At 35.4% G+C, this 15,118-nt stretch overlaps 1 protein-coding gene across 2 annotated transcripts in view; it reads right to left on the minus strand.

Annotated features, from left to right (window-relative positions):
- Nucleotides 1–15,118, minus strand: part of LOC140742912 (B-cell receptor CD22) — a 168,684-nt gene that overhangs the window by 15,880 nt on the left and 137,686 nt on the right. For both annotated transcript variants that reach the window (XM_073073982.1, XM_073073981.1), the window contains 3 exons: nt 14,790–14,916; nt 13,121–13,314; nt 2,758–2,868 (listed from right to left, as the gene is read on the minus strand). In XM_073073982.1, the coding sequence (XP_072930083.1) occupies nt 2,758–2,868; nt 13,121–13,314; nt 14,790–14,916 (432 nt within the window). The remainder of the gene's footprint in view (nt 1–2,757; nt 2,869–13,120; nt 13,315–14,789; nt 14,917–15,118) is intronic.

Genomic DNA, 15,118 nt, shown 5'->3' on the forward strand with positions numbered 1-15,118 from the left:
ATGGTAGAATTGAGAAACCTCCTCATTTTGTGAAGTTGGTTCTTCAAAACGGGTGGGCCGATTTTCACTCCCAGATAAATGATGTTACAAGGATAAGGTTATTTTATTTTAGAATTTCGAAAAGAATTAGAGTTTCGTGCAAGAAATAAAATCTATGAAATGGCGAGAGTATTTACACTATTGAAACAGCGGGTTAATCCGCGGGGCACAACTACTACTTAATAATTACGGCAAGCTTCGAATGCTTCGAAATGCTTAACGCAAAATCTCGAATCTAGGAATTTCAAGAACATTAATAAATTTTAAGCCTGCGTTACACGAACAACTGGAATTTTAGGGAAATAACGCTACATTTCTCGGATTTTATAGTGCGTTTTTTATATCTGTATTGTAAGATGCTTAATGACTGGTTTTATTGCGTTGCGTCTTAAGATCTTGCCTGACAGGAGACTATAACAATATACTTGTAACTCTTAATGTGAATACTGTATTTCTTTCCTTCAATATATTTTTACCTTTTACAGTAATTAAATGAAAAATCTACTTAATGCAAGTAAAATTCGAAGCTCATTACGCTTTTGATAAATATACTTTTTTCTTAAATATGTGGTCCAGGTGTAGTAACTTGACTGTGACCGACTTAGATAGGACTTTAATCCTATTTGCGATTAATTGTAGTATTCTTTGGCTGCTGTTTATAAAGTAAAGGGCGTCCTTGCCAAGAACATGTAAAATGTGGAATGAGCTTCTTTCCGAGGTATTCCCGGAGCGCTATGACATGGGGCTCTTTAAAAAAGGTGTAAAAAGATCTCTCATCCAAAGCCGGCGATGCATTGGCGACTCCTCTGGTGTTGCAAACGTCCATAGGCGGCGTTGACTACTTTTCTTCAGGTAGCACGACTGCTTAATCGTTAGGTTAAACAATAATTAAAAAATAAAAAACTAGACTGCATGATGTTGAAGAACTAGAACATTAATTAAATTTAAAAAAAAAACTTTAAAAGAAAGAAGTAAAAATATACAATGTTAGATTACTTCGTGCATCCCTGGAATCTGGTAATGTACTCCGTGGTTCTTAATAAGTCTAAAATACGATGCTCATAAACTAATCCCTATCATAATGGCACGAAAAGTAAATTAAAATACTACTAAATACATTGCTATGTAACTTTTTTGTAATACTTGTTTACTGAATAAACAAAGTTAATTAGTTGTTCAAATCCTAACTAGATGTAGCTTTGTCAGCGACTAGTTTGTAAATCTAGTTGTTGAATAAAGACGTAAAGCCAACCAGTTAAGTTATTCTGTTTGCGTACATAACTCACATAACTCATTGTGCACGTAAGGCATATTTAATATAGTTATTATACGCTACAAAAGCACAGAATGTGGCGGCTATAAAGAGGAACTATAATAGTTCCATACTGTGCAATAAAATTTATATTAGAAGAATTTTGGCTCGTGTGTAATTTTGCACATGCGTACACATTGCGTCCTAACATATTTGTGATGCGGTCGCAAGGATATTGCAGCTCTAACGTCTTAAGGGGCGGCTAAGGGTGGCCTCCAAACACAGTTGCTAAAAAATGGTAGGAACCAAACAATCTATGAAATCTGTAAAAAAGGTCACCGAACCATACATTTGTCTATTGTAAAATCAAATTATCTTTTTACACTGGAGACCGCCATTCAACTTTCCGCCCCGGGCTCCGACGTCCTTAGTCCGTTACTGGATTGCAGCACAAAATAAAATTCGTTTTTATTTTGTGATTGCAGTGAGTTATTTCACGCGTATCAGTGGTACATGCGTGCGGGTGTCCCGCGTGACAGGAAACAGGTCCTTAAGATAACATCTACATGTTTCTAGCATCGAGACGCGTTACCATAATTTTATAATAAATTACCAAACTATTATTACTGATGCCTTATAACTGCGATAAAAATAAAGTTTAAGCTGTAAAAATTGAAACTTATATTTAGACAAATATAAATAAAAATATTATGTATTTTTTATTTGGTAATCCAAATTAAGGAAAATTAATACTCGTAACGTGGTCGTTTTTTATTACTCTTGTTATAAGGAGTGGCAGACGAGCATGCAGTCCACCTGATGGTAAGTGGCTACTGCCGCCCATGGACATCTGTTATCAACTTCGGATATTATTAGATTCCAGCCTGAGGTCGGCCACAAATGTGTCGCTACCCTTTTGTTCTTACTTAAGGGACTGGACGTATTTGAAGTTACAACGTATTGCTAATAGATGGCGCCATGCGTAACGAAACGGGAAGACGACATATTCTCATGTTGTCGTTTTACTTCGATTATTAAAAGATATCATATCTGGTTTAGTTTTTATTAATTAAAGTTTTCTGTATTTATATGGATATAATTATTTAATTACTTTTGATTTGTCAAAAGACCTAAATACCTAAGTAATATTTATTTGTTTAAACTAAGTAGTATAAATCTCTTTGAATAAGTGTAATGAAATGACTATTATTCTTTTTTGACGCTTATGAAAATACTACGCCTTATGTTGTCAATAAGGAAATACATTTTTTTGTTATTTTTGAAAAATTAATCCTTCCGCTTAGCGGCCACATGTTAAACAAATCGAATGATGCAGTGTTAGTTTTTAACTAGATTGGCATTTTTCTCTATTTCTTACAGTTACGGATTTGGCCCTGAAGGTCCACTTCAAAAATTCACCCTATAGGTAGTCGTGGAAATAACTAGTGAAATAAAAAAATACCAACCTCCGATAACAAGGCAGCTTAGCACCAGGGTATCTCCGTCGTGGTAGGGTCCAATTTTCTTTTCCACTTTATTCCCTAGTTCATCCAGAAAAAACGGCACGCTCGGGAGCACTGTAAAAAAAATAAAAATAACAAAATATTTGTTAGGGTAAAAGATATAGGCGTTAAATTAATAAATAATTTGTTGTACGTTATCACCATCATCGGGTTGTCACTGTCTCACTGCTGGGCACGGGTCTCCTCTCAGAATGAGAAGGATTAGGTCATAGTCCACCGCGCTGGCCAAGTGCGTATTGGTAGACTACGGATACCTTTGAAAACTTTTTTTTAAGGTATGCAGGCTTCCTCATGCTTTAATTCACCGTTAGATTAATTGATAATTAATTTATCTTACGGGGAGAAATATAGCCTATGCCACTCACACAATTAAGACGAATCTAATGGCACCTTACGTAAAATCGTTACGTGAAGGTGGTAGAACCCTTTGTGGTTCGACTCCGGCGGCACCACCGCCACACCTATTTCTACCTAATAACTGCAGTGTTAGGTGCTGCTGTGTTCCGGTTTGAAGGGTGTGGTAAGGGAGAAAGACTTTTCCGAGGCATTCCAGCTTAGTCCTCAGGGGTAGCGGCGCATCTGTGGCCGACCTCAGGTAGGAATATCTAATCCTATCTGGGGTTTATTACAGATGTCCATGGGCGGCAGTAGCCACTTATCATCAGGTGGACTGCATGCTCGTCTGCTACTCTTATATTATAAAAAAAAAAAAAAAACCGTCAAGCCGTATCGGCATGCCAAAGAATGAGATGTGTGTACATACGCTCGAGCAACATTACCCTCTGCAGTCGGCTAAAAAGCAATCAGCAGACAGTAATATAAGTCAGTATACCGAGAAGTTATTCAAAACAGCATTAAGGTCGCCAAACCTCTTTCTTGTACTACAAGTGTACTATTAAATCTAGGTACTTTTTATCACAAAATAACGACATGCGAACATGTACTATTGTATTTCTCGGTAACGGTCCTGCAATCTAACCATTGATTACACGCCACATATTTGCTGGATTTAAACCAGCAGTTATACAGAAATTAAATTCAAATAGCTAGCCTATAAGTGAAAAATAATTCGACTGTAAGGCCCATTGCACACTAGCTACTTTTGGTTTCGGCGATTGACAATTAAGATGTTTTTATGCAATCTTCTGTTCGGCTCCGGAGGCAACTCAGACGCACCTACTTCTCCCTAATGATAGTAGTGTTAAGCGCTGCAGTGTTCCGCTTTGAAGGGTATGGTAAGGATACTTATGCGAAGCGTTTCAACTTAGTCCTCAGGGGTAGCAGCGCATCTGTTGCCAACCTCGGCTAGGAATCTTATAAGGTTGATTATAGATGTCCATGGGCATGTCCATGTCCGGCGGTACTCGCTTATCAGGTGGACTGTATGCTCCTTAGCTACTTATATTGTAAAAAAGCTTGAAGCAGCGATCAAATATAGCGTTTGTAGCCTGCGCAGCTACTTTTGAACGCTCAATGCAGTGACTGATCGCAATAAACGCTATACAGCATGAATACAGTCGAAGTGCGAACGCCTCTAAACGACAAAGCCTGTGAAATGTCGATGCAATCGCTGAAACGCGAATCGCGTAATCGCGAACACAAAAGTAGCTAGTCTGCTTGAACCGTAATATCGCAGTGATTTGATTTATTCTTAATAACACAGTCTGTTTCAAGGAATCGACGAAGGTTCTCATTTACTCATTATTTTCATTGCTCAGTGTTGCACATTGTATCAAATGATGCGAAACTACTACTATTTTATAATACAATTTAAAGGGAAACTGTGAACTAATTTATGCTAAGGTTTGATTCTATTTCAAAATTAGTAATATTATGCTAAGGTTTGATTCTATTTTAAAATTAGTAAGATTATAAAATACACAAATTGCGAACATTACTGATTTTTGTCGTTTATGTCGTGTATGTTTATGTTGCTACAATTACGATATCTTTTAAGAATTAATGTGAACATTATGATATATTTAGCCGTATTCTACAAAGTTTTTGAAGATTTCCATAGTACCTATTTAGGTATTAAGAAGCGTACCTATAGGGTAATTTTTGATGTGAAACATCTATAGCCGCACGTAAAACCGATTTCTGGCGTGGCGACGCATGCCGTACGCTACCACGCTATACGATGGTATATATATACAGTCTATATGCAGTAGTGTGTACGCCATGCGCAATCGAATTCAATAAATAGTCATCGTTATCTGGAAAAAAATCGTAATATTTTATTTTATCATTATGACATATTTAGTTCCTATCACAATATGTTCTTTTCTGTATATTACTTTTACAAAATAATGTCGATGTTTCACATCTGCCAGGCGTCCCGTGACGGCTCACATTTTTTTTTATGGTTATAGATGCTATTATATAGATGCTAATTTTTCCTTAATAAAATAAATTGGTATTATCAACTCTATATTATGTTTATCAAACAGGTATCAATGAAAGAGACCATGCTCTCCAAAACCTAAATCACCCGATGGGCTTTGATCAAATATGTACTTTGATCGAAGCGACGGTCCTTTTCTTTCTATGTAATATTAATGCCGAGTAATATAATAATACTTTTTCTAACACCATAAAGATTGGCAGTCCCTAGATACCATAAAGTGCATAAAAAAAATAACGGGTAGCACTCCGGGGAGCGCCGGCAGAAGTGAACACTTGAATATTAACGTTGATATTTTTGGTATTTTGGAATGGTTAGCGAATAATATTGCACGAATTGCTTTAATTGTACTTCACTGCATAGTCTCTTCAATGATAATGTTGACATGTAGTACACCGCCAGTCGCCAGCCTTGTGTCACGTATATTCAGAGCTAAAAACCTCGAATTCAAATAATTTAAAACAATATCCAACCTACTTATAGCGCCCCCTACCGGTAAATGTCATTATCGTTTTTCGTGCAGCCTGTGTACATTTATGATTTTTCAAAATAAGAAATAAAATAAGTAATTTATAGTAAAAATTGTTAATTTATAACAAATATTTCAATTAATAATTTATAAAAGACGTAGGTGTGATATATTGTGCAGAAAAGTTACAATGGAAAGTAAAGAATTTTGACGAAATTATTCTGAAGACTTGTACTAGGCGGCCATTACGAATGCCGTCGCAAATTGAAAATGTATTATTTTCATTTATTAAAGATAAGATGACAATCTTATATATTAATGAGGAATGACAAGGTAAATTTTTACATATATATTTTTCCAAGCAAAGGATTTTTAGATTACCATATTGTTCTGTAGCAAGGAATTTGACGTCTTATGTTCATTAACTAAGCTTGTCACCTATTTAGGTGATCTCGCTTATTTAAATCCTTATATAAATCTCGCTTATATAAAGCTATGAACATAGAAATAGGGTGCTATTTAGCCCCGTGCATGGGTACTAACCCGTTTATACTGAGTATTTACTCACATAAAAGAATCTACTATTGAGTAGAATATACCTAATGGGTATTCACCCGTTCAAATAAGGTTATGACCCTTACATATTGGATATTTACCTACATTACAAGAAATAGGGTGCTATTTAGCCCCGTTCGTGGGTACTAACCTGTTTATATTGAGTATTTACTCACATAAAATAATCTACTATTGAGTAGAATATACCTAATGGATATTCATCCGTTCAAATAAGGGACCCTTACATATTGGATATTTACCTATGTAACAACTATAACAAGATACTACTATTAAGTAGACGGATACAACGGATATTCACCCATTCTAATAGGGTATTATGTCCTTTACATTGGGTAAATAACCCATATAACAAAATACTAATAATCAGTAGATAGACACAACTATTACCATCGAGTGGATGTAATGATTTTAATGAATGAACATTTTATTGAAGAATCATTCAGATTAATAATGTACATGATACAGGATATAGAGATGACAATTTATATCCTTTTGTAATACTCTAGAAGAACCTAAATTTGGTTTAACCATTCATAAGAATTTGGTATCTAGGTAGATCAGCATATTAAAGAGTAATTTACTAAAGGAACTATCTATCTATCTAGATGGTGATAGATAGACTAAAAGAAAAAATAGTTTAAAGGAAGAACACTAGCCTCTAAGAAACTGTGGGACGGATAACACATGATTAGACTTTAAAAGTTGCACAAGTCGCAGTTACTATTGTAGCTGTAAAGAGTCAAAAGCCATGCCACATCAGGCGAATGCTTACTGCTCTCGAGCATTTGACATGATTGTTTCTTAATAATTTTAAATTATTTGCCTTTATAAAGATAATTTGCTATCAATTATCTTATTACTGGTGCTGGTCATTTATTATGTATAATAAATAATAAGAAGAAATTTCATAGTACAAGTACTGGAAGAAATGATCGGAAAAATGGTTTAAGAAACAATGATTGTTCAATTCATATATATATATATATAGTACAATATTTTATAATAACAAATATAACGAAGATATTTACACTTCATCCTATGATAAACTTCATCCAAAAGTTTGAGATACTCATACCAAATAGGGTCATTATCTGACTTACAACAAGCCTCATGCACAAATACCTGTGTCACAGAAAGGCTTGATCGAAGTTTCCTTTGGAATAAATCTTCAATCACAACAGATTTTTAGGTGAGTGGTTAACAATGTGGTCGATTATAATTATAATTTTAAAGACCAGTTGTAACAAATAACTATTGACCCAAGCTTTGCAAGTGGTTAGCTTTAAGAGTCTATTTGTATAAACACTTAAACTCATTATTCTCAAGGAATGAAGATTTTTTCAAAATATACTCGGTATGTGTGTAGAAAGACTTCTCACATCAGTGGTAACATATTGTTTACTCTTAACCAATTTTTTACAATATTTTACTTTACCAACACCTGATGATGGTGATGTTGGTTTATATTGAATATCTTGGTCTTAATCTTGAGCTTTAAATAAAGCCTGGCATTCCACTCACTACTTACTATTGTTTTCAAGAAAGCATATTTGGATACTAATTCATGATTACCTTAAACAGTGTTTACATGTCTATGGTTAAATGGAAATTCTATGCATTTCAAGTTCTTTCCTTTGGTTTGAGCAGAACACTATATTTATGTTTTTACTAACCTTTTAAAAGATACAAGACCATACATAACTGATTAAGATCTAGGGACATTGTGTCAGTTATATATTTATATAACATAGTTCCTATTTGAAATGTCATAATAATGGACAAGGAACAATAACGATACTTAGTAATTTAGGATCATAGACATAATAAGCTATATCATTCTTTAGGATTTATTGGTTACTTAAAAGATAGTTTGATAATTGGAAATAATACAACTGTTAAGGTTGTATTATACAAGCAAGAAATAAATAAAAAATCAAATTGCTTTACCATTAGATTAAAGATTAAAAATCAACACAAGGGTGAAATAAAAAGAAAAGAAATAAAAAAAAATATATATAATAATAATATTAAAAAATAAAAATTACAATAAATGCAAAGATATGTATATATATATAACAATTTTAATAATGTTTATCAAAATACTATCCCTCTTACAGATAGATATAATTACAGGTGGTAGTTGTCATATTATTTTTATTATCGGGACACAATCAGTTATGTAACATATGGTCATTATTCTCGGTATTTTTGTTATTTGATTTAAATAACAAATCCGATCAACTATTTAAAGTTAAATGCAGTGTTACTTGTGCTTAAAGATATTTTTTCAATAATCATCTTCAACATGGTGAAACCTAATACGTGTAGGCAACTCCACAGTTATTTCATATAGATACAGCATGGTGTTTAATACCCACATTTAACCGTAATATCAAGGCACATATTGGATTTATTGAATACCCAAAAAATGTTTTTATTTCCCTAATACATTCAATAATTTCAGAATGAATTTGCTATCACTAAATCAAGATTATACATTGCGAATTAACACTTTGAAGGTTTTTAAATAGATTTATTTACTAGGAAACCTACAAGAAGTATGACTTACATGTCATGACTAAGGTTATACTATTTAAATGGAAATATTCATTTTATTTCTAATAAAATAATTGTTGTTAAAGATTATCTCTGAACGGTTGGGGAGCTTGTGGTAGTACCAGACTGGTCCAGACAGTCCTAAAAAATAGTATTAAAAAAAAAATAAAAAAAATAATAATAATAATAAACCTTTCATTTTGGAAGGGTTGCATTTTGGGTCTCATATGAATTAAAAAAAAAAAAAAAAAAAAAAAAAAAAAAAAAAAAAAAAAAAAGATCTAAATCCAATTGTTTTTCGTCAACGCTTTACCCTGTATGTTACTCGCTTCCTCGAGGAGCGTTTCGTTTCTATACACGAATCCCAAGATTTTGTTGCTCTACAAGCAATGTTAGACGCAATAATGAAAACGTGATGCTGGTGCTTATAATATTTTGGCCTAAACAGTGTAAATAACTAGATCTATCTGTAGACTGGTTACAATATTCTTTTCATTTTGATATACATATATATATATATCTAGAATTATTTTTGTTCTTAAAATGCATATTTAGGTTTTCTATCCTCCATATCCCAAGTATGCTATTACTTGGGATAGTTACATCTGATGTATAAATATTTTTAGCGAGTTAAGTGTAAAATATTATATATTATTTAGTGGAGATGATGAAAAAATACTATTTACTTTTTTTGGTTATTGTAATTACTCATATAGTAAAAAAAAAAAAAAACAATAATAATATATAAGTAATATATAAAAACAATAGATATCGTATATATTATGACGTTCACTTGGTGTAAGCCCGTGAATGCCATTATTACTACCGATTCGCCTACATCTGAGTCGAGACTTCTAAAAAGTATACATAAACATAATAATAACATTATTGTATATTAACCAAATTGCTTGTCGGAAGATATTGTATATTAAATTGCCACATGAATTTAAACCTTACTATAACCAGTGTTCAAACAATCTAGTATTACCATTATTTCATAGTAATCATAGTATTTGTCCAGCACATCCTTAATAAAATTACCTAGATAGGCCTAGTAACACTTGAGAGTTGCAAGAATAAGTTTATTTCTTTTATGTAATCTTATAATACAGTGACCTTCCAGACGACAGTTTCTAGATTTTATCAACCACGGAAGATGATGGCATTGATATATCATTTTTTACAATACATACCATTAGAGAGCACGCATTACCACGCTGCTACGCTGACGTCTAAACATATGAGTGTCAGTTAAGACCCCTCTTAGAAGGATAGCTGAATGGATCAGATCTAAGTTCAATTTTGTAGTAGAGACGTTACATCAAACATATACTTGATAACTGTAATTAATATTTAAATAGATAATATATTAAATTAGGAATTTTAAAAATAGTAGGATTTATATGTTTTTGTATTTTGTTTAATAGGCTCGTTATTTTACAAATCTCTAAACATCTACATGTCAACATTATCATTGAAGAGACTATGCAGTGAAGTACAATTAGAAATTAAACGAACTTACCTAAGTGAAGTTCCATTTCAATTGTACGAACTGCATAGTCTCGAAATGATATTATAACCCACCCACCCATACTTATATACGATAAGTATTACCCATAATATCATCTATGTTGTAAAATAATCGAGCTAATGAACTTACATCTTGACCCCAGGATCTCTAAACTTAATGACATTTACCGGTAGGGGGCGCTATAAGTAGGTTGGATATTGTTTTAAATTATTTGAATTCGAGGTTTTTAGCTCTGAATATACGTGACACAAGGCTGGCGACTGGCGGTGTACTACATGTCAACATTATCATTTCGAGACTATGCAGTTCGTACAATTGAAATGGAACTTCACTTAGGTAAGTTCGTTTAATTTCTAATTATCCGTGTATAATTACTATCATTTATATTGTAAAATAAAATATTCATTTATTGCACTATCGTAAACAAAGATCACAGTCTTATGAATCCAATCCCGTGTTCTGACGCGAGTTTAAATGAAATGAAATGAAATATATGTTTATTTGTATAGGCCAACGACGGCACTTACAAATTGTCAGGTACAATATTTAAACTACCGGATCGGAACGCGACCTCTACTGAGAAGATCCGGTAAGAAACTCAGTGGGATTGTCTTTTTTTTTAATAATAATTATTCTCTTTTTTTTAATGCCATCATTTTACATATAATTAATAAAGCATTAGTTCCAGTATCTTGCTTTACTTTTTATCTAAAAAAGAAGTTAAAATTTTTACCCATCACAGAAAGTGCATAACGCCGCTAAAGAAATTTTCACTTTAACAATTTCTTAATTTCAACGGTAAAAAGAGGTTTTGATACAAGATACCCCCAAAGTAGTACCATGGTTATGTAATCGAAACCAGTAGATATTAATGACACAAGACCGAGTATCATGGGAATTCTTATGGGGTTTTTCACATTTTTTATACAAATTGCAAACGACGTCGTAAAAGCTGTAATTATTGTGCTACAATTATCCGGATCATTGCTTTTATAATTAGTATGTTTTTTCTGTTGCTTCATAAATTGTAACTATTGCAATACTAGTAAATAATAGTGTTAGGCTCACTTCCCATTACGTAGACTAACATCTTTGTTAAAACAACTTGAAAGTTGCTTTAGCGAAAATCTGATTTTTTTATAATATAGCAGTAGCAGACGAGCATGCAGTCCATGGTAAATGGTTACTGCCCATGGACATCTGTAACCAACCCCAGGTAGGATTAGATATTGGTATCTGAGGTCGACCACAGATGCGCCGCTACCCATTAAGACTAAGCTGGAACGCCTCGAAAAAGTATATCGCTCTTACCACACCCTTCAAACGAGAACAATGTAGCGCTTAACGCTGCTGTTATAAGGCAGAAATAGGTGTGGCGGTATCGAACCATAAAGGGTTCTACCTTCAATTATTGATGGACTGTAATAAGACTTATTAAAATTAAAAAACCGATAATAACCCTGACGACATATCGAGTGTATGACAAAAATATGGCGAAAATATCGTAGGCAGTTGTGGGTCTAATTATTACAAAAACAGAAGACCCAACTGTTTAAACATATAGCCCAAGTCACGCTCATAATTTAGACGAATCCAACGACTCCTTTACAACGACAACGACAATGGCAATGATAATAATAACGACAATGTTAAAAGCCATTTGGGGTGCAGGGCGTCCCAAAAAAATAAGATAAGCTAAAGCGTTATGACATGGGGCTCTTTAAAAAAAGTGCAAATAGAGCGCTCCTTCAAAGTCGGCGATGCATTGGTGACTCCTCTGGTGTTGCTCTGTGCTGTTGGTGTCCATAGGCGGCGTTAACTACTTTTCATCAGGTAGCATGTCTGCTTTATCGTTAGGTTCAAATATAATGTCCCTGTAGTTCCGGGACTAGAATAGGGCTACGGTATCCCCTGCCTGTCGTAGGAGGCGACTAAAAGGGGGCTTCCGGGGTTGCGGGCGGAAAGAGTGGGAGCTCGAACCGTCCAGCCAGCGACCCCGGGAAGGACGGCGGTATGTGTGGTCGCATACCATCGTAAACACAACATGGTGTGGGAGGAGCGAAAACTGCTCCCCCAGGGGAGAGCCCGTTGGGCATCGCGCTTGGAGGGTTCCGGTTGTGTTCCGTTGGAGATCCCGGAGTTCTCCAACAAGCGTTGAGAACGGCCAACGGGGGGGTTTTAGTGCGGTAAAAATGCCACATGACCCGGCATCGCTCCCACGTCGTCGGGTACCTTTTGAAGGTTTCCCCCTCGAGAAAAAAAAAAGGTTCAAATATAAAGAAAAACCTACATTCTGGAAAACATAACATTCCACAGGTAAAACTAGTTGTAGACATTTGAACATATAATAAGGTGTTCCAGATTCGATACCCAGCCAGACAGATATCTGAATGATAAATTTAGATATCTGTTTTTGTATAATGTTCATACCGTCACGACACGAGGAATCCTAGTGTGGGGTTGTTGTGTAGGAAGCGTTTTTAAATAAGCTTTCAAATACCAAAAACCTTACCCAAATTGAATGAGTTGTTGAGAAAATCGCAGACATACCTACATACATGCTTTATTTCTTATCCGACTTCCCAAAGAAGAGAGGTTATCTATTCGTCGCGTATATATTTTTTAACGATGTAAACAGAGTGTTCAATAGCACCAATATCAGAACTATGTACTAAACATTTATTTCAATTAATTTTTACTTTGTAGTAACATAGAAGTCGGTTGTACATTTATGTTATTTTTTTTTTAATTTAAAAAACGTTGTACATACCTGTAACGGAGAGATTGACACCAATATTCTTCGTCGGGGAGAGCAGGAAGTCCACCCTACAGTGATACAAGGCCTGGTCGTCGTCCCGTAGGTAGGAGATGGTGATGGCCGTGGGCTGGCGGGTGAGGTCCGCTTTGAGCCTGCCACTCGAGTTGAAGGAGCTCGACCATTCAGTGCCTACGCGCGCGTCGTAGCTGCAAAGAGTTAGGAGTTAGGACTTGTACGACCGACGGCGGTTAACGAGTTAGGTCGTTTGTCCACCGCCACCGTCACCGTCACCGAGCCGATACCGATAATTAATGACGGCGCCGAAGTAGCGTACATACATTAACTATAGAAGCGTGTCCACCGCACGTCCGTCACCCGAGCACCGTCACCCGGCCGCCGATATTTCGAGTAGATCGGTGTGACCGCTAGATCAGCACCCGAGATTTTGACGGGCTGATGAGCCGGCAATATATATTATATACTAATAATATATTGCCGTCACACGCGTGACAGCTAAACTAAACCAGCGATATCGGTCGCGGTAGACAAACTATCGCCGTCACGTCATATTAAAGTCGACCCGAAATACTCTCGTTCTCGGTGACGGTTCGGTGACGTTGGCGGTGTCGGTGGACAAACGGCCTTCGAGCATTTGTCCATCGCTGTTACGGTGCTCGGGTGACGAACGTGCGATTGAGCTGAGCATCTCACAAAGCGTTTGAAAGTATGAGGTCGTATCCACGAATAATGTTAAATACGTTAAAATTAATCGCTTGTCGCTTCTCGCTAGCCGTCAGTCGTGCCTTCTCATTTTCAAACTAATGAGTGGTCGTGCAACCGAACATTTCTAGTTAAATACTGAAAAGCATATATAAAGCCTTCATTTCCCTGCCACTCCAGCCTGTGTATAACGCCCTTAATAGCCAGCTTAAGTTTTTAATTTGAATATGAATGTTTAAACTGAAAAACTGAAAAATATACCATTCATTTTATATTAAAGTTAGTGGTCTTAACTTCGCACCTTTATTCTTGAGTGTTGGTTATATTTCAGTGAACTAGGAACATGAAATAGCCAAGTAGACGTAAGGTAACACATAAATAAATTTGCAAATATGCCAGCGAGTATTTTTTGTACTAACACAAGTAAAACAGAATGGAAAGTGGTTACTGCCGCTCATTGGCATTTTCAATCAACCCCAGATAAGATTAATAACCTGCCAGAGTTTGCCTACCGATGCGTTGATGTACACGAGGACTAAGTTGAAACGCCTCCGATAATTTTGTCTTCTTTTTTTATAATATAGGAGTAGTAGACGAGCATACAGTCCACTTGATCGTAAGTGGCTACTGCCGCCCATGGACATCTGTAGTCAACCCCAGATAGGATTAGATATTCCTACCTGAGGTTGGCCACAGATGCTAAACCTGAGGTATAAGCTGGAATCCTTTTAATAATAGTATATTTCCCTTATCCTTACACCCTTCAAACACAGCAGCGTTTAATACTGCTGTTATGAGGCAGACACAGGTGTGTCGGTGGTGCCGCCGGAATCGAACCACAGAGGGTACTACCACCTTCAAATACATATGCCTACATACGTATACATAAATTTGTTTGAGTTCTACCATTTTGTTATAAAAGATAGGTCTAAGTATACATTCACTTTTCTAATTAACATACCTATATATTGGTGCATTATTCTTGTACCAAACCAGGAGCATCAGCTCGTCATTGGGCGTGTCTGAAGTGGAATCACAAAGCAGGGTCGTGCTGCCTCCCTCCAATCCTTCCAGGGTTGATACGGGTCCTGAAAAGTGAACCAGCTAGTAATTATAATAAAATTCGAACGCCTAAATTAATTTATGCAGGAGTAAGGAAGTAGTGTAGCTTAGGTTGCTCTCATAATTAAGACGAATCCAAACTTTTAACCCTGTGTAACCCTTATAGGGGTGGAATATCAAAAAATCCTCCCTTAGTGGGTACTTACGACATAAACTTAACCTATGGTT

Source organism: Epargyreus clarus, unplaced genomic scaffold, assembly GCF_041222505.1.
Source record: "Epargyreus clarus isolate Ecla_fem2 unplaced genomic scaffold, WU_Ecla_fem_2.2 ptg000006l, whole genome shotgun sequence".
Taxonomy (NCBI): Eukaryota; Metazoa; Arthropoda; class Insecta; order Lepidoptera; family Hesperiidae; genus Epargyreus; species Epargyreus clarus.